Below are 26,876 nucleotides of genomic sequence, written 5' to 3'. Positions count from 1 at the left end.
TATAGTGTGTGCAACGAATAATGAAGTGATTTTGATATATTTTGAAACTCCTCTTTCAGTGATTTAAAATATTTCAATTTTGAATTGACATGGTTAGGATGTTTCACCCTCAAATGAGCTTCAAATGATGCTTATTTGTCAAAGTTTATTGGCATAATAGGCAAAAAGATGCACGTTCATCGTTTACAGCAAGTATAAATCCAAACTTCAAGAACTCCTTTGAATATTGACGAACCTTTTGCTTGCCTGGTCTGCTCATTTTGAAAATACAACAGTGTGAGCTCCCTGAAACAGATTAATCAATATTTTATTATGTCTTAGAATTGAAAAAATTAATAAAGGTAATGATAGAATCAAAGGAAGAACGCTGATCCTAAAAATAAAAGGCATGAAAATAAACACTAGTGAACCGGTAGCTACGAGAGGGAAAAGAGAACAGAACTACACACTGGAGTAAGTTTCGTTTCCAACAGTTTATTCGAAAAATTCCACGCTGCACTTATAAGATGGCTATCAAGTCCCAGCCCTGCACTGGCGATTACGTGACGATGCAGTCGAGTGTGCATGTGTCCATGTGGAAAGCAAAAACTGGCGGCGCCATCTTGACACAGCTGCTCCAATGCCGTGACAAACACAGAGCCAGTTTGCACGAGTCGCGATGTGCACTGTCACACAACCACACCCCCCCCGTCCAGAACCAGCTCTCGTGTCCTGCTGCCCTTGGGCGCTGTGGGGTCGTGCCTTTAGGCGGTCGCCCCCAGCGTTTGGACTGTGCTGGTATGATCTGCTGGCTAAGGTCCAGATGTGCCAGTTTAAGCCTGTCTGCTGTGAACAGTTCCTTCCTACCCCAAATGTCCAGTGTGAAAGTTTTGCCAGATTTACACAGGACCTTGTATGGGCCTTCATAAGGTCTTTGCCAGGGGGGCGGAATGCAGACTGTAGCGGACGAATACAAAGTCTGTGATTGATAAGTCTTTGCAAGCTGTGTCCACAGTGCTGACGTAAACTGCACCCCTCTGTTGGTGGTTATGTGGCCTAGTACCCCAAATCTCAGGATTGAGGTGTCCTTTAGAAAAATGGCCTCCGGCCATCTTGTGGAACGGTCTATTACTCTGAAGATGTACCAGGCGTCCCGGGAGACAGGCAGTGGGCCCACGATGCTGACATGGATATGTTGAACTGTCTCTTCGGAGAGTCAAACTGGTGGACTGGAGTCTTGACATGACGGTGGACTTTGGATGTCTGACACTGGGTGCAATTGCACGCTATCTGCATGACTTGTTTTTTCAGGCTGTGCCATACAAACCTGTCTGCTACGATACGGGTTGTGGTTTTGAAGGACGGGTGTGCAAAGTCATAAATGGCCTTAAAAACTTGGTGCCTTCATTACTGAGGCACCACTTGGCGCAGTGTGCCCATGGAGATATCACATAGGAGTGTGTCGGGGCTGTCCGGCAGACTGAGGTCTTCAAAGTGGAGGCAGGTGATGGCTGTGCGGAAAGCCTGCGTCTCCTTGTCCTCTTTTTAGGCCTGTGCCAGCTAGGAGTAGTCCAGCCCGGGGGATAAAGACTGGATGGCAGGCCGGGAGAGTATGTCAGCCACGACATTGCCATTGCTGGTGAGGTGCCGGATGGCGGTGGTGAACTCAGATATATAGGATAGGTGGCATTGTTGGCATGCTGACCTGGGGTCCTTGGCCATGACGAAGGCGTGGTTAAGGGGCTTGTGGTCCATAAACACCGTAAAGGGCCTGCCCTCCTGGAAATACCAAAAGTGCCTGATAGCCAGGTAGAGCGCCAGGAGCTCCCTGTCGAACGCACTGTATTTGAGTTCAGGGGGGCACAGATGGCGGCTGGAAAAGGTTAAAGGTCTCCACTGACCTTTGAAGGATTGCTCAAAGATGGCCCCGATGGCTGTTGCCGATGTGTCTATGGTGAGTGCTGTGGGTACATCAGATCTGGGATGAGGTAGCAAGGTGGCTTTAGCCAGGCTGTTTTTCATCAGGGTGAAAGCTGTGCCGGCCTCCTCCATCCACGCTAGGGTCATGCTTTTGGCTGATATCATGGCAAACAGTGGACTCATGATGCGAGCCACCCCCAGGATGAATTGGTTGTAAAGGTTAACCATTGCTGTGAATTCCTGGAGGCCTTTGAGGGTGTCGGGGCAAGTGAACTGGCGTATGACTGCGACTTTCTCTGCCAATGGTGCTGCCCCATTCGCGGTGATAGTGTGGCCCAAGAACTGCATGGAGTCTTTCCTGAATTGGCACTTCGCCACGATGACCAAGTCCAAACTCTGAGAGGTGAGCGAAAAATCTGCAGAGATGGTCCTGTGTTCTTTGTGGTCTTTGCTTGCAACTCAAAGTCCAAGTCTCTACCCACCGCGTGTATCAAGCACTGAAAGGTTTGCGCCGCGTTCTTGAGACCAAAAGGCATGTGGAGGGATTTGAAAAGTTCGAAGGTGAGAATAGCCGTTTTGCCAATGTCGTCTGGGTCGACTTGGATTTCATGATGGCCACATACCAAATTGACTTTGGAGAACACCTTCTCATCATGAAGGTTGGCCGTGAAGTCCTGTATGTGTGGGACTGGGTAGCGTTTGGGTGTGGTGGAGTCGTTAAGGTGGCAGTAATCCCCACAGGGCCACCAATTGCCCAAGGACTTGTGGACTATGTGTAGTGGGGACGCCCACGGACTGTCGGACCTGCACACTATGCCCAACTCTTGCATCCGGGAAAATTCCTCTTTGGCCAACTGCAGTTTGTCTGGGGGAAGTCTCCTGGCTTTGGTGTGAAGCTGGAGCCTCTAGGTCCGTATGTGATGTAGCACCCCGTGCTGTGGCATGATGGAAGTGAATTATGGCCTGAGGATAGTCGGGAATTCATCCAGGGTCCAGCTAAACTTGTCCTTAGGGGTGCTCACTGCGGCTAAACCTGTGTTGCGGCGACAGTAGCTTTGAGTTGGATGGTTTGGAAAGTCCGGGTGTGCACTAGGGCACTTGACTTTCACGTCAACCAGCAGTCTGTGCGCACGAAAGAGCAATGTGTCCACCGCAGCTAGTGTGAAATTCCACCAGAACTTCTCGTTGCTGAGCTATATTTGCACATTGCGCGTGCTGAAGGTTTTGATGGTGGTTGTGTTTGCCACCCGGAGCATTGGGCCTCCTGGTCGTGTACATGTCTCCAGTGCGGTTGGTGGGATGACACAGAGTTCGGCACCTGTGTCGACCAGGAAACATCGGCCACTAACTTTATCGGTTACATGCAGGTCTATTGATGTGGCCAGCTGTCGGGGCTATTAGCGGTGGCTGACCTGACTGTTTTCCGGAAACGAGCAGGATTGCCCCACCCCCAGCGTTGGTGATAAAAGCACCAGGTATGTTTGGTGCCTCTGTCAGCTTGCTGGGGTGCAGTTGTGCCCGGTTGGAGTTGGGGCACAACACCTAGTTCATGGCGGACTCGTTTTCACATTTTGTGCACTACAGGACACATCTGCTCTGGCTGTGACCTTGCGTAGATCCAAGAAATCCTCATCTGCTAACAGCAGCTGAATGTCGTCTGGCATCTGCTCCAGGAAAGCCTGCTCAAACATGAGGCATGGCTTGTGGCCCTCTGCCAGCACGAGCATTTCGTCCATAAGGGCGGATGGTGATTTGTCTCCCAGGTCATCTAGGGTATGAGCCTGGCAGTGAGCTGGCGTCTGGACAGTCCGAAGATACTTAAGAGGAGCTACTTGAGAGCTGGGTATTTATCTTCCTTCGGGGGCGGAGTAGTTGTATATCAGGTCGTCCACTCTGGCTGCAGTCTCTTGGTCGAGGGCACTGATGTCGTGGTAGAACATTGTCGAGATGGAGGTGAACTGCCAGAGGAGGAATTGTGCTTCTGCTTGCCTAAACCAAGTGCGTGGGTGAAGCATCCAGAAGGGTGGTAGTTTCATAGTATAGAGTCCAGAATCATCTGGGCTCGTCAGGGTCACCAATTGTAGCGGTAGCTACGAGGGGAAATTGAGAACAGAACTACAAACTGGAATCAGTTTAGTTTCTAATGGTTTATTCAAAAAATCCCACGCTGCGCGTTATAAGGCTGCCATCAAGTCCAGCCCCTGTGTTGACAGTGACGTGACGATGCAGCCAAGTGTGCGTGCATGGCCTCTCTGCCCACGAGGGAAGCAAAGCCCGTGCGGCACCATCTTGACATGGCTACTCCACTGCCATGGCCGTGACAGACATGGAGCCGCTTCGCCTGCGTCGCAACGTGCGCCACTACAAAAGCATGGTTACTGACATTTTTTCTCACAGAGAGTACATCAAAACTGCACTAGCCTTGTGCTTTACTTTCTGGGGTCCCTTTTTTTTTCCAATTTTGGCCCCCTCAAGTTGGCACCTGGGGAGGACCCTCCCTCCTCAATCAATACACTAGTGCACAAGGATATATACAGATACAGGTCTCACTCACTACTGAACTGAAAAAGGGGTATGGATGGAGACATGATTGTTGAGATAATTTGGAATCCTTGTCGTCAATGATATAATTTGGAATGGATGATAAGATCAGTTCAGAAAAAATATAATGTTAACCAAGCATAACAACAGTTAAAATAAGAGAAACATCAGAAGAGCAAAAACATACGTTATGAAAATAAAAAAGAACAAAATGATTTTACTTGGAAATTACTACAATTGTGTTGTACTGACAGTGTTGTGAAGACGCATCTTTCACACCAACATAACAAGTTAATTTTTTCAAACCAACTTTTTAATTATTTCCCAAAATATTGCTCGACCCTACCAAAATATTCCCATGGCCCATCGGTGAGGCATGCACCCCAGCTTGAGAATCTATGGTCTAAAGTCTTCCTGATGGGGAATGGAGGAGGACAAGCAGATGAGACAGTGGGGTCAAAGGAATTAGAAGTTGTTTAAATGGTGGAAAGCATGCAAGGTGTCTCAGATATAAATGGGAAAGGACTACATATTTCAGGGCCACTGGGGAGACAAGAAAGTCGAAGTATGAATTTTACATGGGACAACAGCAAGCAGAAATAATGAGCCTACCAGGACAATCTTGCATGTAGATCTTGAGAAGGAGATTTTTTTTTTTTTCTTTGGCTTGGCTTCGCGGACGAAGATTTATGGAGGGGGTAAAAAGTCCACGTCAGCTGCAGGCTCGTTTGTGGCTGACCAGTCCGATGCGGGACAGGCAGACACGATTGCAGCGGTTGCAAGGGAAAATTGGTTGGTTGGGGTTGGGTGTTGGGTTTTTCCTCCTTTGCCTTTTGTCAGTGAGGTGGGCTCTGCGGTCTTCTTCAAAGGAGGCTGCTGCCCGCCAAACTGTGAGGCGCCAAGATGCACGGTTTGAGGCGTTATCAGCCCACTGGCGGTGGTCAATGTGGCAGGCACCAAGAGATTTCTTTAGGCAGTCCTTGTACCTTTTCTTTGGTGCACCTCTGTCACAGTGGCCAGTGGAGAGCTCGCATTATAACACGATCTTGGGAAGGCGATGGTCCTCCATTCTGGAGACGTGACCCACCCAGCGCAGCTGGGTCTTCAGCAGCGTGGACTCGATGCTGTCGACCTCTGCCATCTCGAGTACTTCGACGTTAGGGATGAAAGCGCTCCAATGAATGTTGAGGATGGAGCGGAGACAACGCTGGTGGAAGCGTTCTAGGAGCCGTAGGTGATGCCGGTAGAGGACCCATGATTCGGAGCCGAACAGGAGTGTGGGTATGACAACAGCTCTGTATACGCTTATCTTTGTGAGGTTTTTCAGTTGGTTGTTTAAGGACAGCGAGAGAAGTAAAGAAAATGTCCAACAATGAGAAATAGGGAAATTAAAAAGTCAAGGATACAGAAGCTTAACATCTCACACCTTCAGGTTCAAGAACTATTTTTACCCAACAGCTGTGAGGCTTTTGAACTTCCCTGTATAACAAACCCAAACCACAATGATCCCAGATCCACCAAAAGATATGTCTGCCACCATAGAAACACAACTGCAACCATGAATATTTATCCATCTTTTGTTATTCATCATCTCATTTTCTGTTTTGTATTTGTGTCCATTTTACTGTCATTGGCATACCTTATGTATCTGCTTGGATGCAGCAAGCAAGAATTCTTGTGAAAACACAAAGCTGAGACACTCAGCAGGTCAAACAGTGTCCTTTATATAGCAACGGTAAAAAAACATAACCTTCAAGGTATGGAAAAATATCGGAAGCCATCTGAAGAGTGGGTGGAAGGGTGCTCACAAAGGCAGGAGGTGATAAGTGGAGAAGGGAGGGAAGGGACAGCAGCGATCAAGGGGAGGAGGGCAACATGGCTGTGGAATTGAGTCTGGACGAGCTGGAGAGTAGCAGGTTTTGAACACTGTACAGCATTTTTATGCATATAACGCATGCATTATATGCGTATTATACAAACCAGGCACCCCCTGCGTTTTATATGCATGTGCGCGCCATATGAGAATATTTTTACATGTTGAAAGAATGCGCACAATTAATAGCAGGCATGGAAGTCAAACCGGCAATTTATAGAGAGAGCGGGAATATAATAACGGCAATGACAGATCGCGCACAATTTATAGCTGGCATGGGAAATTTTGATCTTGGGAATATCTATTGCACTGAATCCCATGGTTTTCCAATAAACAGGACATCATGGCTAGGACACTGCACATTATCAATGTTAATTGCCCAGACACATCCCTGAGGGTGGAGATTAACATATCAAATGCCTCTGATTTGAGACAGTATTAGAATTAAAATCCTGCTCATCTCTGAAGCCTGTCTTCAATCTTTTTAACTGATTCCTCTCCAAAGTTTGTTCATGTGTTGCAGCAGGATATTATCTACATAATGGGCGATTGATACCTCTGGGGGAAGTTGATTGGGTGTTAATTGCAGGAGATTACCTGTGGATACAGGTATGTGTTTTGTCTCATGTCTTATTTAAATGCAAATTGCTTTTGTCAGTCAGAATTTATACTACACCTGCATGGTATATGTGTGTGCACGTTATACCAAAATATTTTTACACAATTTATGATTTTCTGTGAGTTATATGCGTATATACATTTTTTCGAGTTAAAATATGGTACTCAAGTACACAAAAATAAACTCATTTTGAAAATTGACTTAAACTTCTGTATTTTGCTTAAGATTGTACATAGCTGAGAGCAAGACATTAAAATATATATTACAAAGAAGTTTCCTAGAATTAAAAATACATAGGTACTCCAAAACAGTATCAAGGATAGAGGCTTTGAAACTTATCCAATTGGATAAGAAACTTCTTAAAAATTGCATTAACTGTGGCTAGAAAGTGTATAGCTGTTTCGTGGAAATTAGAAACTGATTTGGTATTAGATAGATGGCACGGAGATCACATATAATTTAAGGAATGAAGTCTTCCTGAAAATTTGGTTTCCATATATGCAAAAGATTGGTGTTAAACTTTATAATTACTTACTCAACTTACTTTTAAAATTATAAATTGCTTTTCGTCACTCCCCGGCCTCACCTCACCTCACTTTATTTCAATTTATTTTTAAATTTAAACTATTATTAGTTTAGCTTATTTTATATATAATTTTGTTATATGTTTTTTATTTACTGGTCATAAGTATAGTTGTAGGAGATAATATTTTTAAAATATGATGTAGTTATAAGATATATCCAGTTTTGCTTTGTGATTCTTTTTTCTTGACATTTTATTTCTTCCTTCTATCTATGGGGGAGGGGTTTACTGTGGGAGGGAATGGGCGGAGGGGAAAAAATTATAAAATCATGTAATTTTTTAACTTATAAACTATGGCTATGTATGCATTATTAATTACATGTACCAATAAAACAAAATTTGAAAGGAATAGAGGCTTTTAGTTCTTCCACTAGATCCAAGAACACTCAGACATGCAATCTTGGTTGGAAGAGGATCAAATTAAGTAAACAGGATTTAAAATGAACTAAAAATACTACTAGAGTAAAATACGTTGATTTATAGAAACTGGTGTTACAAACCTCGACATTTTAGTATTGGTTAGATTGATCTGCTCTCATAGAGATAGTACGGTTAGTTTTTCTCAATTGCAATAATGGAGGATGGCCACCAGGGAATATAACGCACCTTCAGTTATATTCCTTGGTATCATTTGGTGTTTTGGCCTTTTAAGCACAAGACACCCTTTGCTAAGGCAGGCCCACCACAGGCTAATCAAACCTAAGTGTCCCATATCCATTTCTCCTCATGGCCATTTGTAAGATCCCCCCTTTTATCTATACCCAGTGACTGCTCGTTTCAGCTGAGTTAGAGAGTGATTTAATTGCCTTCCTGAGAGCCTGGTCTGTGATTCCTAATTCCCTCAGAAGCTTGATCATGGATTTGGCAACAAATCCTCTACAACCAACTTCAACCAGGCACACTTTCACTTTAAGATTAGTATAATATTGTGTCTTCCATTCTTGCGCCTCATCCACAGTACCTTCTCAAGGAACCGTCAGTTCTTTATTAATGCAAACTCTTTCATCTACAAGCCTGCCCTTGACAATGGAAACACTGTGAGATTTGCTTGGTTTGATTTCCATTCATGCCTATGTGATGTTGCTATGAAGCTTATCGAGGAGACACTTACTGCAGGCCTTTGTTGTTGTTAATGTGGTCATGCTCTAATTGGAGGTAAGCATAATGCACTCTTTAGGCACTCCCCTCCTACCACCCAACATGATGCGTGGATAAGCTTCATTGCCATGGTGAAAGCAAGGGGAGAGATGGTGCATCCTGCCATTCTGCCTATTTCCAGCAGCTGCCAAGCAGTGATGTATTCCTGTGTTGTAATGGAGAACTGGAGATACTAAAAATACACTTGGATGAGAAGCACAATGGCCTCTGTAGCTTTGAAGAAGTTGAAGCATCTAATGAGGGACTGATCCAAAGGTATTGGCAAAATCTAAAAATACTACATGCAAGTCTGTTTTCCATCTTGGTTGCTTGTATCTGCTGCCTGATGATGCTAGTGTGACCTAGCATCCTGAGAATCCCCACCCTTCGGCCTTCTGTTCTGATGTATCAACGAAATTGAAGGAAAGGTAATGGGTGTCGTCTACATGGACTTTAGATAGGTCTTTAAAAAGGACCCACGTGGAAGGTTGGTGAAGATGATTCAGTCGCTCAGTACTCAGGATGAGACATGAGGGCTTTTAACACAGAGATCCTGCAATACTGCCATAAAGAAGACCCGGCATTATGCCAACATTGTTTGGTTCAGTGTAACCAACCAAAGCCGGCTTAATGACGGGTCAGTGTAACCAACCAAAGTCGGCTTAATGACGGGTCTGCTTTACACATTATGTGATTTTACACAGCAAGCCAGCATTCCAGGAGCAAAAGAGGTGGGTCATGTAACACAATGGCGTCAGTATCCAGTGTGACGTATAACATAGCGTATTTGACGGCATAAAAGACACACTTTCCCTCCCCCAAAAAATATTCCCTCGGTTCTTCGATGTGAAGTTGAAATTAGGGTGATAATAGTGAGTAATGCCGACAGTTAACTAACACAACAATTAATAGAAAAGCATGGAAAATCGTAGCGGGAGTAAAACACAGGTGCAAAATTTATAAAGGAGCGTGGGAAAATACGTGAACAATTTAATAAAACATACACGCACAATTTATAAAAGAGCATGGGAAAATCATAATAGAAAAAGGGGAGAATGTTAAACAGTACACAATTACTAATTCAAACAGGCACACACATATTCAGTGTATTATGAATGTTTATCAGAACTTAACTGCATAATTATTGTGATTCTACTAAAGAAGCCAAAGAACACAAATGTATTCTTTATTTTAAATAGCTTTCACATTTTGTTACCATAAACTGCAGTCCTTTCTGTGCTGCTCCCTAGTTTAAAATGGTACAATTTGGTTTATATCACCTCTCCTTATTCCTCTGTCAAAATGCTTCATCTGCATTAAATCTCATTTTCAATGTTTACCCAAGTCACCAAACCACCTGTGGCACCTGAAAATTAGGCCCTTATGGACCATTATTTATATTTTGTATTGTGTGCAAATTTTGAAATTGTGGTGTGTGAATATCCAAGTGTGGGCCTATATATCAGATCATAAAACTGCAGCCTGAGAAACATTGCCTATATATGGACTTTTGAGTCTGACAATTCACTGCTGCTGTAACTGATATATAATTCTATGGCACTGTAAGCAATGGACCATGTAGTATTTACTTGGCTTGGCGTGAACATGAAATATAGTGGACATTTATGCTCCCTCCATCCCTTAGGAATCTTAGAAAAGCCCATGATGTGACTTCCAGATCGATTCTCAGTTTATGGGAAACAATCCAGAGAAAGTTCTGCTTAGATCTTGTGATTTTGTAGTGGAACTGTACAAATTGAGGCATTTTGACCCAGTATCCATCTTCAGGGCATTAGTTATAGTTCAGTAAATCATATGGTAGATCAGTGGTTTTCAAATTTTTTCTTTCTACTCACATACCATCTTAAGTAATCCCTTACTAATCACAGACCACCTATGGCACCTCAACTTACTCGTGACCATTCCAAGCAATACCCACAGTAGCGACCTGGCATAGAGCAGTAACTGGGGCTATCATCACAAGGTGGTGGGGGTGCTCTTACATGTCATCAAAACAGTGCACATACACATCCTTTCCTGTCCTGGCCCCAGCTTGCCGGATTGCCCTTTTCACACAGACATTGATTTGGTGTTGTGACTACCTCTGCAGCCGGCTTAAAGGGAGGACTGCAATGACCCCACCCACTCCCATTCCGTGTTCGTACCTTTTAAACGGAAGGCATAGCGCAATAAAGGCGTAACATTCTCACATTGAAGTGGCTGTGTAAAAGGGGCTATGGATTCTGCAAGATAAGCCAGTGAATTGTAGTAGATGATTGCCTTTCTTACTGGAGGCCTGTAACCAGTGGTGTGCCTCAGGGATAAGTGCTGGGTCTATTATTGTTTGCTGACAACAAACCAGGACAAGACTTGCATGGTAAACAACAGTGCACAGCAGAGTGCGGTAGAGTCAAGAGATCTTGAAAGACAAAATCTAATTCCTTAAAAGTCGCACCACAGATAGATCGCGCCGAAAAGAAAGCTTTTGGCATGCTACCCTTCATAAATTGAAGTATATAGTACAGGAGTTGGGATGTTATGATGAGGTTGTACAAGATATTGGTGACGCCAAATTAGGAATATTGTGTGCAGGTTTGGTCACGAACCCACAGGAAAGATATCAATAAGGTTGAAAAAGGTATAGAAAATATTTAAAAACATTGACAGGACTTGATCTGAATTTATAGGGAAAGGTTGAATAAATTGGGACTTTATTCCCTGGAACATCAGCGAATGAGGAGATTTGAAAGAGGTATACAAAATTATTGGGGGGGTGGGGTTATATAGATAGGGTAAATGCAAACATGATTTTTGGGAGACAAGAACTAGAGGATAAGGAGAAATGTTTAAGGGGAACATTTGGGGAACTTCTTCACTCTGAGGTTGGTGATGGTAGAACAGGCTGCCAGTGCATGTGGTGAATGCGGACGGACTCCATTTCAACATTTAAGATAAATTTGGATAGGTACATAGATGGGAGGGGTCAATGGGACTAAACATAATAATAGTTCCACACGGACCAGATGGGTCAAATGGTACTGTAATGACTTTATGTGAAAATTAGACAATTGACAAAAGGCAGAAGTGCAGTCAGATCAAATTGATTGATCCCATTGATCATGGATTTGTTTCTGGATGGGAACAATGATGGAAATTTTAAATAGCTGATCATTGTATTAATGCAAAGAAATGCATAAATATACTAGAACTGTGTTCCTTTGAATACACTTATGGAGAAAATTAAACTGCTGCATTTGCAACCTCCTTTGTTATCAACCAGCACATCAGGATGTAAAATAGCACGATCACATTTCAAGGCAGATAGATTCCCAAAATTACATTAGATACCAGTATAAACTCTTGATTCTTCTCAATTGTCAGCTAATTATTCTATTTATTACTCTCACTATTCTGCTACCTGTTTAGTTCCTGTCTGCTACCTGATGGAGTTCTGCCTGCCTCCTGGTTCCTTAATGCCTGCTGTCTCCAGTTGCGCCTTAATTTTCTGAGAGGCACAGTTTCTGGAAGAAGGAAGGTGAGCACATTATTTTTGAACATTTTTATCAGAGCTATATTGTTATATTAATTATTTTAAATTTCAAAACAAGCAGTTTTGACTAGAATAGTAACTAGTAGTATTTATTCAGAGCACAAAATTGAACAGAATTGTTTCAAATCAATTTAAAAGGGTTGGTTAATTGTTATGAGGTTCTTCTATTTAGCATTGCTTTCGATGATGGATCTACAGTTCTATACTAAGTATGCAGATTATGGAATACTTCATAAAATCTCTGAAATACTTCCAATATTAAAACTAGAATAATTATGCTATTTATCTGGGTACAATACAAATTAAAACACGAGTACAGGATGGAAACAGGTCCTTGGCCCAATTTACCCATGCTGACCAAATTGCTTATCTGAGCAAGTACCATTTGTCAGCACTTGAACCATATCCCTCTGATCCTTTCCTAAAGTTAAGCTTTCATTGTATCTGTACATTGTACTTAAGCAAATAGCAATGAATAGCATTCATTCAATCCACTTACCTGTCCAAATGTCCTTTGAATATAATAACTGTACCACTTTCACTTCCTCTTGCAGCTTGTCCATATATGTAGCACTATCGACAAAAAGGTCGTTCCCTTACTTCCCTTTAAAGCCTTCCCCCGCTCACCTTAAACCTATGTCCTCCAATTTTAAGCTCTTCAACACAAAGGAAAAGACTTGGGAGTCTATATCTTATCTATGCCCCTCATGATCTTGTACATCTCTAAAAGTCACCCCTTAAACTCCAGGAAAAGAAGTCTTATCCAACCTTCCCTTCTAACTCATCATCCTCATGAATTATTTTTGTTCTTTTCTAGCTTGATGATATCCTTCCTCATAGCAAGGCAACCTTTTTTGAACACTATATTCCAAATGTGGTCTTACAGATGCAACATATCATCCCAACTACTGTACTCAATACCATTACCAATGAAGGCAAGCATGCCAAATACATTTTTCATCACACTGTGCACCTGTGTTTCCATTTCAAGGAGTTTTGTTCCACAGCATTCCCCGAGGCTCAACTATTTTTCAAGACCCGCTCTGGTTTGACTTAACAAAATGCAACATTTTTGTGTTCATCCAAATTAAACTCCACTTGCCACTACTTAAGATCTTAGATAGCCTTCCTAATTACCTATACCACCAATTTTAGTGTCATCCACAAATTTACTCATTATGCCACCAATATTCTCATCCAGATCATTAATATAGCCAATTCCTACTACTAATCACTGATCAAAGCCCTCCAGCCTGAAAAAGCAAACCTCCATCTCCATCCTCTGTCTCCTACCTCCAAGCTAATTCTCCATCCAATTGCCTAGCTTACCTTGGATCTCATGTGAGATGCAGAAATTTACAAGAGCAGCAGGTGAGAGGATTTTTAAAAAATTTAATACATCACAATATAACCAATTTACACAAACTTTGTATAAATAAATAAATATATATATATATATGTATATATATATATGGTGACTTTTTATTTTTTCTCCCCAACCCCCCTCCCTTCAACCCCCTCCCTTCAACCCCCCCCCGACAATAACTATAAAGAGGAGACAACAGAACCGAAAGTGAAAATAAAAGAACAAAAAGAGGGAGCATGTCATTTAAATATTGTGTAATTCACTTTTTCCTTATACAGGTACAGGTACACAATCTTTTATCCGGAACCCTTGGGGGACAGTGTGTTCTGAATTTTGGATTTTTCCAGATTTCGGAAAGCGCACCCGAATTGTGCTCCCTATCCACCCCCACCCCCTTCCAGTCACCCGGCAGTCTTCCCCAATGGCTGTCTCCCCCAACCACCGGTCCCCCGACCGCGGTCCCTCAGCCATCTCCCCCGGCTGCAGCCACCCGTCCGCCAGTCCCTCGGCCTCTTGCCCACCACCTCCCCCGGCTGCCTCCTCCAACCGCCGGTCCCTCGGCTGCCTTCCTCGACCGCCGGACCCTTGGCCGCCTTCCTCAACCTCCCGTCCCTCGGCCGCCTCCCCTGACCGTGGTCCCTCAGCCGCCTCCCCAATCGCCGGTCCCCACTTGCCGGACTTTGGAGCTTTCCAGATTTTAGGTGTCTGGATAAAGGATCGTGTGCCTGTTTATACTATTTCACATGAGAAGAGCTGGAGGCCCGAGGTTACGATTACCAATGAATTTTATATAAGGGTCCCAAATTTGTTCATATTGTGCATAATTGTCTCTAAAGTTATAAGTGATTTTCTCTAATGGAATACATTTGTTAATTTCTGTGTGCCACCGCTGTATTTTCAGGGGTGTTTCCATTTTCTAAGTTATCATTATGCATTTTTTAGCCGCTGTTAATGCAATCTTGATAAATAGTTTTTGGAATTTGTTTAAATTTAATTTTAACTCTTTGTCTTTTATATTGCTTAACAGAAATATTTTTGGGTCTTTTAGTATCTTGTTTTTTTCTAATTTGATATAGCATTGAATTTAAATCTTCCCAAAAGGGTTTCACTCTTGCACATGTCCAAATTGAATGTACCATTGTACCAATTTCGTGTCTACAGCGAAAGGTGTAACATATAGTCTGTGAAGCCAATTATATTGTATCACTTAATACCGACCATTTATTCTATTTGTCATGGTGCTCACACATAATTCCTTGCAAGTTTCATTACTTATTTTTATGTTTAAATAATTTTCCTTCTTTTTCTTTGTCTTGTATTTAATTTACATATTTGTAATAAACTTTTTAATTATCATAGTGTTCGCTACTCCCTTCCGGCAACCTTAGATCATTTCCCAGCTTTTCTTTAAAATATGTTTTTAATTGATAGTATGAAAATATTCCATATTTATCTTTTAGCTGTTCAAATGTCAGTAGATTATTGCCCAGAAAAGATTTTTATTCTTGTAATTCCTTTTTTTAACCATTCCTTAAAATATATATTATTCACTGTGAAAGGTATTAATTGGTTTTGTTTTAGCAACATATTTGGTATTTGATAGTTCATTAACTTTTGCTCTAAATGTACTCTAATCCATATTTTTTTAAATATATAGTGTAGTATTGTTAGACTATTATGTTGCACTAACTTCTCATTCCACTTGTAAAGTACATGTTCCAAAACATTTTTCCCTAGTTTATATAGCAACATCCTAAGCCAAGCTGGTTGTTCTACCTTATAAAAATCTGGACAGCCTTATAGTCGTTTTTAAAATTTGTCAACTGCAATTCCCCTTGTTTATATGTCCCTATCAGCTTTTCCAAGGCTATTCTTGGTTTCTTACCTTTCCATAAAAATTTTCTTATCAATTTATTCAATTTTTGAAATAAATATTGTAACGGTGGAAATACATTCATTTTGATACAGTTTACTCTCCCTATTAGAGTTATCGGCAACTCTTTATATTTCTCTAAGTCCTCTTGTATTTTTTCCATTAACGGCTGATAATTTAGTTTAAATAAATGATTTAAATTATTATTATTCTGATGCCCAAATAACATGTTGCCTGTATCTGCCATTTAAAAGGGATTTTTTTTTTACATTGTGTATAGTTTGCCGTATTCATTGGCATACTTTTATCAGAGTTAACTTTGTACCCTGAAATCATCCCATGTTCTTTCAATTTGGTATGTAACCTCTTTATTGATTCTTCAGGATGTGTTAAATATACTGTAATGTCATCTACAAATAAACTAATTTTAAATTCTCCCTCTTTAATCCTCATTCCCTTTATCATTCTATCTGTTCTTATCATGTCTACCAATGGTTCTATTGCCAAGGCAAAAAGAGAAGGTGTTAGTGGGCATCCGTGTCTTGTTGACATACTCAATTTGAAATAATATGAAATATAAACATTGGTTAGCACTCTTGCTTTGGGATTATTACATAGGGCTTTGATCCAATTAATTTTTTTTTGGTAATTTAAATTTCAGTAGTGTTTTAAAGAGAAAGCTCCATTCCAGCCTATCAAAGGCCTTTTCTGGATTTAGAGCTACTACCACTGTTGATTCTTTATTTTCTTGTGCCGTATGTATCAAATTGATAAATTTACATAGATTATCTGCTGCCCTTCTATTCTTAACAAATCCCCAATTATCTGATTTCACCAACTTCTGTAAACAATTCGCTAATCTATTTGCTAGTAATTTTGCAATTAATTTATAATCAGTATTTAATAAGGAAATTGATCTGCATGAAGATGGTGACAATGGGTCTTTCTCTGTTTTCGGAATTATATGATTATTGCCATCTTACAAGATTCAGGTAGATTCTGAGTTTTTTCCACCTATTTTATTACATCTAGAAACAGTGGAATTAATAAGTTGTTTTGTAAAATTCCGTGGGGAATCTGTCTTCACTTGGTGCTATATTATTTGCTAGAGTCATTAACATGTCATATACTTCCATAACCATCAGGGGATTTGCTAATTTTCCCTTGTTATTCCGAATTGACTAAAATTTATCTATTTCTTTATACTTCTCTAGGACCTCGGATTAGTATAATTGCTTATAAAACTTCCTGAAATTTTCATTAATCTCTTATGATTTATATGAAATCTGATTATTTCCTTCCTTGTTGCTACAAGTTCTTGTTACTTGTTCTGTCTTCAACTGCCAAACCAAGATTTTGTGGGGTTTTTCTCCTAATTCATAGTATCTTTGTTTTGTTTGCATTATGCTTTTTTCCACTTGGTATGTTTGTAACCTATCATATTTCAAAATTTTCTGTCAATTGTCTTTTTTTTTCTCTATATCTTCTCCTTTCATTAAATCTTTCTCTAGAATTACTGTATCTTTTTCTAATTTTTCTATTTCTTGGTAATGTTATTTTTTGATTTTAGTTGTATAACTTATTCTTTCTTCTTTGGCTTGGCTTCGCGGACGAAGATTTATGGAGGGGGTAAAAAGTCCACGTCAGCTGCAGGCTCGTTTGTGGCTGACCAGTCCGATGCGGGACAGGCAGACACGATTGCAGCGGTTGCAAGGGAAAATTGGTTGGTTGGGGTTGGGTGTTGGGTTTTTCCTCCTTTGCCTTTTGTCAGTGAGGTGGGCTCTGCGGTCTTCTTCAAAGGAGACTGCTGCCCGCCAAACTGTGAGGCGCCAAGATGCACGGTTTGAGGCGTTATCAGCCCACTGGCGGTGGTCAATGTGGCAGGCACCAAGAGATTTCTTTAGGCAGTCCTTGTACCTTTTCTTTGGTGCACCTCTGTCAAGGTGGCCAGTGGAGAGCTCGCCATATAATACGATCTTGGGAAGGCGATGGTCCTCCATTCTGGAGACGTGACCCATCCAGCGCAGCTGGATCTTCAGCAGCGTGGACTCGATGCTGTCGACCTCTGCCATCTCGAGTACCTCGACGTTAGGGGTGTGAGCGCTCCAATGGATGTTGAGGATGGAGCGGAGACAACGCTGGTGGAAGCGTTCTAGGAGCCGTAGGTGGTGCCGGTAGAGGACCCATGATTCGGAGCCGAACAGGAGTGTGGGTATGACAACGGCTCTGTATACGCTTATCTTTGTGAGGTTTTTCAGTTGGTTGTTTTTCCAGACTCTTTTGTGTAGTCTTCCAAAGGCGCTATTTGCCTTGGCGAGTCTGTTGTCTATCTCATTGTCGATCCTTGCATCTGATGAAATGGTGCAGCCGAGATAGGTAAACTGGTTGACCGTTTTGAGTTTTGTGTGCCCGATGGAGATGTGGGGGGGCTGGTAGTCATGGTGGGGAGCTGGCTGATGGAGGACCTCAGTTTTCTTCAGGCTGACTTCCAGGCCAAACATTTTGGCATAATAAAAACTTATTATTTGCTCTCTAATAAAAGCTTTAATTGCATCTCATAATATAAATTTATCTGTTACAGAATTTGCATTCATATCAAAATATATTTTTATTTGTTGTTCTATAAATTGCCTAAAATCTTGTCTTTTTAGCAGGATGAGATTGTCTCCATCTATATCCTTTAATTGAAGTATCCTCCAGAGCATTGTTCGCCGTAAGGGTGAAGTGATCTGATAACAATTTTGCTTTATATTCAACATCTTGGACTCTCCCTTATATTTGGGCTGAAAGTAAAAACATATCAATCCTGGAATAAGTCTTATGTCTGTTAGAATAATATGAGTAATCTCTGTCTTTTGGGTGTTGTTTTCTCCATATGTCTATAATTTTCATATCTTGCATTGAACTTGATGTAAATTTAGCTGCTTTTTTGGGTATTTTTTCTGATTTTATCTAATAACAGATCAAAGCTAAAATTAAAATCTCCTCCCAGTAAGATGTGTCCTTGTATATCTGCTAATTGTAAAAAAAAATCCTGCATATATTTCTGATTATCCTCATTGGGTGCATATACATTGAATAAGTTCCAGAATTCTGAGTAAATCTGGCATACTATCATAACATATCTCTCAGCTGGGTCTGTAACTAGTTTTTCTAATTTAATAGGCATTTTTTTTATTAATTAAGGTAGCTATCCCCCACCCCAGCCTTTGAGTTGAAAGATGACACTACCACATGTCCTACCCAGTCTCTCTTCAATTTAAGATGTTCTTCTGTTAAATGAGTTTCCTGTACAAATCCTAAATCTATTTTTAATTTTTTTTTAGTGATGTCAATCATCTTTTTCTCTTGATTTGGTTATGTATTCCATTAATATTAATTGTCATAAACTTCAACGTATTTATTCTGTTAGCCTGTAGCAGAACGTGGGGTGGGGGGGGAGGAAGTAGGCAGAATCAGCACTAACAGCTCCAAACTTATGATAGCTAGACACAACAGGCTCCTATCTACTGGAAACTAGCCACTACACCCATGAGGCATAGTGGCTCAGCAGCACCCATAGGTCTATGGAGAAGCCCTGGCCTACTCAACGTGAATGTCATGAGATAATACATACTCCAGATGCCATGACACCAGGTCACCTGTTGTTTGTCTATATCAAGCCTGACAGCACGTCAATAAATGCTTTTCCTCTTCTCTGGCTGAAACCTGAGGCGTGGTCTAGTTATTCATCCTATTTCAACATGATGGCATTCAACATGTCCATAACTTACATCTGCCACTTTGGTGACCCCGACAAGGGTCTAACTGTAGTTAGACCCAGCAATGAACTCTGCAAGCCTGAGCATCGACTGCAAACTTTCACAAACAGCTCACTTGTGGACAACGAACTTTCTCTTCACAAGCCTAAGCAACAACTACAACATTTCTGCAAAACACAGCTTGCTTCCACAAACTGGTCAACTGTAGATTTTACAAACAACTTCAACAGGTCATCAACAAAGCCATCAATCAAGCAAGAGGCATGGTCAACCAAACATACAGCAGGTTTGGAAAGACAAAACTATACGACCTAAACTGTTGTTTTCTGCCTCACAAACTGAGAAACCAGCTGCAACAACTTGGGGAAACTGTTTGTATACTTCAAAAGCTGCATGTAGATACTCGACAAAGCATAGCATAGTAGCCACAGTTTTGCAAAATGTTTACACTCCCTGAACTCCAGTATCTGAAGGGGTCATAAATCAGCAAGGTCTGCTGTCATCAACACAGGTTTTTCAAACTTGCCTCTTCAGACCTTGAGTCATTTGTATCTCAGTAGCTGTGTCTGGAGGGAGCCCCTCTCCCCCCCCACCATCCATGTTTTAACCAGTTACTCCCACAGGGAAGTCTACTCGACCCAGGAACAACAAGTGACCCCTACCCAAGAGAAGAAGCCCACGTTCTGAAGGACAACTATTAATCCCGAGAGAAGATCACACATCCCAGAGGGAAGATTTCCACCCCCTCCCTCCCTGATGGAAGAATCGACCCAGGTATTGACCTGTGAAATAAAACATTTTCTTTTAAAAAGCCACCTCTCTGAGTCCTCGAACTGCAGGCAAAACTCATTGCAACAGGGTTTGGTCTGGTGCTCAACATAGCATTGCTTACACGCTGGGTGGACAGCCAGATTTTTTGCAGCTCTGACAGTTGCTCTGCAGAGCGCCACCTGCCAGCTCCTGTATGACACTACAGATTTTGAGCAGCAATGAACGATTGCTCCGTAGACCGCCACCTACTTGCTCCTGTGTGTCATTGCTGGCTTCAGCTGTTACTAGACTTCCTAAACTTAACTTTTTTCTAGCAGACTTTAGGACTAGCTCTATAAACTCTCACATTTACCAACAACCTGTCTACAGTATGGACTTTTAGTTTCAAATACTGTTCTGAGTTTCTCATGTGCCTTAACTGTAATTGTCTGAAATCAACGTTGACTTTTCACAACTGTCTTTGATTACCTTTTGCAGACCTTAAGTGTCTCATGATTCCTATTAATGAGTGTTGTCGACGATTGGTTTTGGCTCACCAATTGATTGTACACTTCCTTCCCAGCAGCTTTTGTACACAATGCACCAGTACCCTGTATGATTTTATGCAATACACGATGCACCAGCATAGCGCCATGCACACGACAGGTCGGTTTCGCTCTCCCTGCACGGTTCTGCACAGCACGTCGGCATTCACGTCTGCACTCAAACAGAACTGCTGAGCCGGTTGGTCACTTACTGCTGGTTCTTGTGGGGAGCTATGTAGAGGTATGCTTGGGAGGAACAGGCAGAACCAGCACTAACAGCTCCCAACTCATGATAGCTAGATATAACAGGCTCCTATCTACTGGCAACTAGCCACTACACCCATGAGGTATAGTGGCTCAGCAGCACCCGTAGGTCTATGGAGAAGCCCTGGCCTACTCAACATGAATGTCATGAGGTAGTATGTACTCCAGATGTCATGACGCCACATTATATTAAACCTGACAGCACGTTAATAAATGCTTTTCCTCTTCTCTGGATGAAACCTGAGGTTTAGTCTCGATATTCATCCTATTTCAACATGATGTCATATGTCCATAACTTACAGTTGCCACAAGCCCACAATTTTTACATACCACCTTCTCAGATCCTCCAACTCTTTCTCCCACCACATCTCAAAAATTAACATATCTTTCTATACATGCTGACATAAACATCCGGAAAAAAATTAAGAAACATAAAAAGACTAAGAAACTGTAAAAATGAAAATGTAGAGAAAACCTCCCTTATTGAGTTGCCCTTGCTGACCTGCAGGACAACCACAATACCCTTAATTTTGCAGGCTGCAGTATAAACTGCAATTGTCAACTGGTTTTGCAGCAGACTGTCCCTCCCCAGCGCCAGCCCCTCCCCCGGAGAATTTAAAGGATATTTTCTAAACAATGAAACAAAGCTCTCATATAATCCAACTATCAATTAACTGATTAACCTCCAAACATATTTACATATATTTGTCTTTAACTGTCTCAGTTCTGTCGATTACTCTCCTCTTTGTTGAATATTTGTCAGTTGTTCCATGAAGTCTCGAGCTTTTCTTGGGTCATTAAACAGTCTATTTTGTCCATCCGGGATAAATATTTTTAACACTGCCGGGTGCCACAAGACAAAATTGTAACCATTTCTCCATAATGTGTCTTTTAATAGGTTAAACTCCTTGTGTTTCTTTATTAGTTCAAAACTTATATCCAGGTTGAAAAATATTTTATTCCCATTATGTTGCAATGGACCTTTAATTTATTTTGTTCGTCTGGCCGCCAGCTCTAATATTTTTTCCCTTGTCGGATACCTTAATAACTTGACCAGGATGGAGCGTAGTCTTTGCTGTGCCCGCAGCTTCGGAGCCAATACTCTGTGAACTCTTTCAATTTCTATTTCTTCCTGAAGTTCTTCTGTCTCCAAAATTTCTAAGATCCATTGTTTTAAAATCTTTTTATCTCCGTACCTTCCACATCTCCTTTCAGGCCCACTATTTTAATATTATTATGTCTATTAAAATTTTCAAGAATGCCATTTCCTGTGTCTTCGTGACTGCTTTACTCCTTGCTTCCACTTTTTCCTTTAAGACAGCCATTTTCAGTTCCACACCTTTTTCACTCTCTCTTCCACATCTTCATTGTTTTTTCATATCCCTTATTACATTTTCCATTTGTTGAATTTTTATATCTGCTTCTAGTACACATTCTCTATTAACTCTGATTTCTGACATTAATGTTTCCATCGTCTCTCATCTGATTGTCAAAGTACTTTATATTGACTGTTTGTTTTAAGCTTTTACCTTTAACTTTCTTCTGTATCTTCCTTGCCTCTTCCAAGTCTTCTACCTTATGCTCCGTGTCGTCACTTGATGTAGCGTCTGTTTGCAGGGCTGTTTCTCCTGATTTACTCGCTATTGGGCTTGCAGGAACTTGATGCTGATGACTGCTCACTTCAGTGTCCTGACTGGAATGCGTTCTGTGCATGCGCGAGGAATCGCGCATACTCATTGGCTTTCCACTTTCTTTCAACAGCCAATGGTGGAGCATGCCCTGCGACTTCTCGCCCTGACGCTACTCACCTGCTGGCTTCGCAGCTCAGGCTACCTTACTCAGGAGACCTCCTGGTTCCAGTGTGAAGGTAAGGCCTTCTTTTTTGTTTTCTGGCGATTTCTTCGGCTCTTCTTTGCTGTTCGTCCCATCTCTTTCTTTCTTCAGAGCCATTTTCTTTTTATTTCAATGTTTATGTCCTATTTCCTGTATTTTTTAAGTTGCAACTTTGTTTTTTTTCCCACTCTAAGTTATTCTCCAGAGAGGGCTGGTTTCACCCGACCAGCCACCTCTCCATCATGTGACACCCCCAAGTGAGAACAATTGTGAAGGTTGGTGAAACCCTGGATGAACAATGAAATCCAGGACCTACTGAGAGCCACAGGCATTTAGGTCCAGAAATTCAGATCAGTACAGTAGAAGCAGGTATGACCTGCAGAAATCTATCTCCCAGGCGAAGTGGAAATTCAGGATGAAAATGGAACCAACAAAGGACACCCAACAGCTGTGGCAGAGCCTAAATGCCTTAACTTGTTACAAAACCAAATCTGGTGAAATAGCAGATGGTAAAGCTTTGCTCCCAGAGGAACTCAATGCCTTCTAAGCCTGATTTGACGACGGTAACAGTGAAGAACCACCACTCCGCACCCCACCATCGCTTAATAATCCCATCCTGCCTTCAGGAAAGTGAATCCGAGGAAAGCATCCGGCCCAGATGGAGTACCTGGCCCAGCCTTAAATATTCAATGCTGACAAACTTACCAATGTATTCATGGATATCTTCAATATCTTACTCCAGCAGGGCATGGTATCCACCTGTTTCAAACAGGTGTCAATCATACCAGTGCCCTAGAAGAGTGCAGTAACCTGCCTTAATGACTATCAACCAGTAGCATTAACATCAAGAGTGATGAATTGTTTTGTAAGGCTGGTGATGAAGCTTATCAGCTCCTGTCTGAGTGGTGACATGGATACATTCCAGTTTGCCTATCGTAGCAACAGGTCTATGGCAGATGTCATCTCACTGGCTTTAAACAAAGCCCTTGAACACCAAGACAGCAAAGATGCATACATCAGGTTGCTCTTTATCAACTACAGTTCAGCATTTAACATCATCATCTCCTCAAACTGATTAGCAAACTCCAAGACCTGGGAGCTAACACCCCTCTGGGCATGGATTTCCTCACCTCCAGATCACAGTCAATGAAGATTGGTAAGAACATCTCCTCCACAATCTCCATTAGTACCGGAGCACCACAGGGCTGTGTTCTTAGCCTCCTGCTCTACTCACCTTACACCTACGACTGTGTGGCCTGGTACAACTATAACACCATCTACAAATTCGCCAATGATACCACAGTGGTGGGTTGTATAAAGGAAGAGGATGAGTCAGCAAACAGGATGGAGATTAAAAACTTGACTGAATGGTGCACCCACAACAACCTTGTACTCAACATCACCAAAACCAAGGAGCTGATTGTTGACTTCAGGAAGGGAAAGCCAGGGATATACAATCCAGTGATCATTGGGGGATTCGAGATAGAGAGGGTGAGCAAATTTAAGTTCTTGGTAATCACTATCTCGGAGGAACTTTCCTGGACCCAACACACAAATGGCATCGTGAAGAAACCATGTCAGCGCCTCTACTTCCTCAGGAGTTTGCAGAGGTTTGGTATGACACCAGAAACCCTGGCAAATTTCTACAGAGAAGTGGTGGAAGTGTGCTGACCTGCTCCATCACTTCTGGTATGGGGATAACAATACCCCTGAGCATAAAGCCCTCCAAAGGTTAGTGGACACAGCCTGGGAAATCACAGGCAAATACCACCACCCCTCCGCCCCCCCCATTATCAAGAACATTTACAGGGAAAGCTGCTGTCGGAAAGTAGCAGCAATCAAGGATCCACACCATCCAGCACATGCTCTGTTCTCACTGCTGGCATCAGGAAAGAGGTATGGGTGCCACAAGACTTGCACCAGTTCAGGAGCTGCAGCTACCCCTCCACCATCACACTCTTATACAACACTCAATCAGAGACTCATTTAAGGACTCTTACTTGTGGAGTTAATTGATTTTTTAAAATTCTCTCTGTATTGTACAGTTTGTTTACATTCAATATCTGTTTACAGTTCTTTATTTGTTTACATGTATACGCAATGTAGCCTTTTTGCTCCACCAATAAGTGGTAATTCTGCCTTGCCTGCAGGAAAAAGAATCTCAGAGTTGTATGTGAAACCATGTTTGGTCTCTGACAATAAATCTGAAATGTCACTGGAAAGTTAAAGAATTGTCAGGTTTTCACACCTGCAATGTTGTATAGAATAGCACATCTGAGTTTTAGCAAAAATCTGACATCAGCTGCAAGAAAATACAAACCTATTAACATAGTGACACCATATGAGTTAACAGAAAACAAAGTTGAAGTTTAAGTTCCAGTGTCACAAAATACTCTGCAAAAAAAAAAAAAGCAGATTATCTATCCAACATTACATACAAACCCTTCCATCCTGAAGATGGAAATGGAATGGTATTTAGCAGTATAATCATGAGTGTAAGTATGAACTGAATACTCATGGTGTTCAGTGAGATTGAGTTGTTTTTGTTATTATCTTAAATGATTGTGGGTTGCTAGTGAGGACATCAAGAATCCAATTGCAGAAGGGGATGTGCTGAGGTTTAGACCCTTAAGCTTGGGATGAGTTTGCTTGAGTTGATTGAAAGCTTAGCAATTGTCTACCTTAGGTGCCCTTGGTGTTGTGTTCCAGGGCCAAAAGGAGCACACAAGAGATGTCATCTCCTGTGGATCTCTTTGATCAATAGGCAGTAAAGTGAGTTAAGGCTGGCTAGTAGGGGAAGAGGCCCTCTGCTAACAACTTGAGCAGACTATATAACATTATACATCTGGCACAGGCAAAACATGATCCAAGTTTAATAGTTTTACAATGCAGAAAAGGCCTTTGATCGGCTAGAATGGTCTTTTTTGATTAAAGTTTTGGAAAAGTTGGGTCAGACGTTTGTTAATTGGATAAAAACACTGCATGACAAACCACGAGCAAAAGTCAGAACGATTGGACAAATATCACCAACATTCGCCCTCAGAAGGTCCAGCAGGCAGGGCTGCCCTCTGTCTCCATCTTAGGAATTGAAACATTGGCAGAGGCCATCAGAAAAGATCCATTAAAAAAGGGATTCAAAATGGGTCAGAACGAGCACAAGATAAATCTAATGGCAGATGATGTGTTGTTGTACCTGACTGACCCACTCGGATCATTGCTAAAGTTGCTTATCATAAAGGAGGATTATGGTACAATATTGGGCTTTAAAGCCAATATAGAAAAAAACAATATCATGCCACTAAATAAATATGACCACGAAGAATATCAAAGAAACAGCAATTCCAGTTGGCATACAGGAGCTATGAAAGACCTAGGATTTGTGATTGATAGTAACCTGGAAAATATATACAAACTCAACTACCCACTATGCTGGAGAAGATTGAAGGAGACTTAATGAGATGGAGGGATCTGCCCATCACCTTAATGGGAAGAGTTAAATCAATGTTTCTCAACCTTTTTTGCCCTAGGTCCCACTTTAATTTTTCAAAAAAACATATGCCCCATCATTAGTGTAAAAAAGTTATCTATTCAAAAGAAATTTTAATTAAATCATTTACTGCAAGTCTATTTCAATACAATTACGGTCAGGATACACTGGGACACATATTTCATATCAACTACTACTTCAATATGTCAACCACCTCAAACGCACATTCAACAATTGTCGTTACTTCAGTGGAAACCTTGCCCATGACACTGGCTGCAGATTTTTTTGATTTGAGGGACTAATTTTGTTAGTTTCAACCTTAAGTCTCCACATTTTGTCATTTCCAATTGGTTTTTCTTAGCATGTAGTAAATCATAACAGCACTTAAGCCACATTCTACTAAATAAGACGATGGAAAATGTATCAATAGTTCCCTTGCTAAAGTAGTCGAGTTTGGGTATTTCTTTTTGATCTTGTTAGACAGCCACATCATGGTTCCTTTCACTTTGGTCAGAGTTTTCACAGATTCATCATGTTGCAACTCAGGTATTGCACTGGAACTTCAGGTAAGTCCACCAGCAATGGCTGAGTTAACCAAAAGGGAAAAATCCATTGCCTTTAAATCACAAAATCTGTCATTGAAGTCGGACACCAACATTTTCAAATGGTCAACAATAATGTTTGTAGCAGCATTAGTTACCTCACACTTATGCAACCAATCAAATTGACTGAAATTTCTTGCACAAATATTCCTTAAGCATAATTCTAGAAGTGTCATGAATCCAAATATCTTTG

General features: G+C 41.5%; 1 protein-coding gene across 5 annotated transcripts in view; it reads right to left on the bottom strand.

The window, feature by feature from the left end:
* kif2a (kinesin family member 2a) overlaps window positions 1-26,876 on the bottom strand; it is a 142,560-nt gene that overhangs the window by 65,805 nt on the left and 49,879 nt on the right. For 3 of the 5 annotated variants that reach the window (XM_069924479.1, XM_069924482.1, XM_069924481.1), the window contains exon 8: window positions 12,093-12,173. The exons of the other annotated variants lie outside the window; for them this stretch is intronic. In XM_069924479.1, coding sequence (XP_069780580.1) covers window positions 12,093-12,173 — 81 coding nt within the window. The remainder of the gene's footprint in view (window positions 1-12,092; window positions 12,174-26,876) is intronic. 5 annotated transcript variants of the gene reach the window in all.

This window comes from Narcine bancroftii, chromosome 3 (assembly GCF_036971445.1).
Source record: "Narcine bancroftii isolate sNarBan1 chromosome 3, sNarBan1.hap1, whole genome shotgun sequence".
Lineage (NCBI taxonomy): Eukaryota > Metazoa > Chordata > Chondrichthyes > Torpediniformes > Narcinidae > Narcine > Narcine bancroftii.
This window is presented reverse-complemented; position numbering and strand designations above follow the sequence as displayed.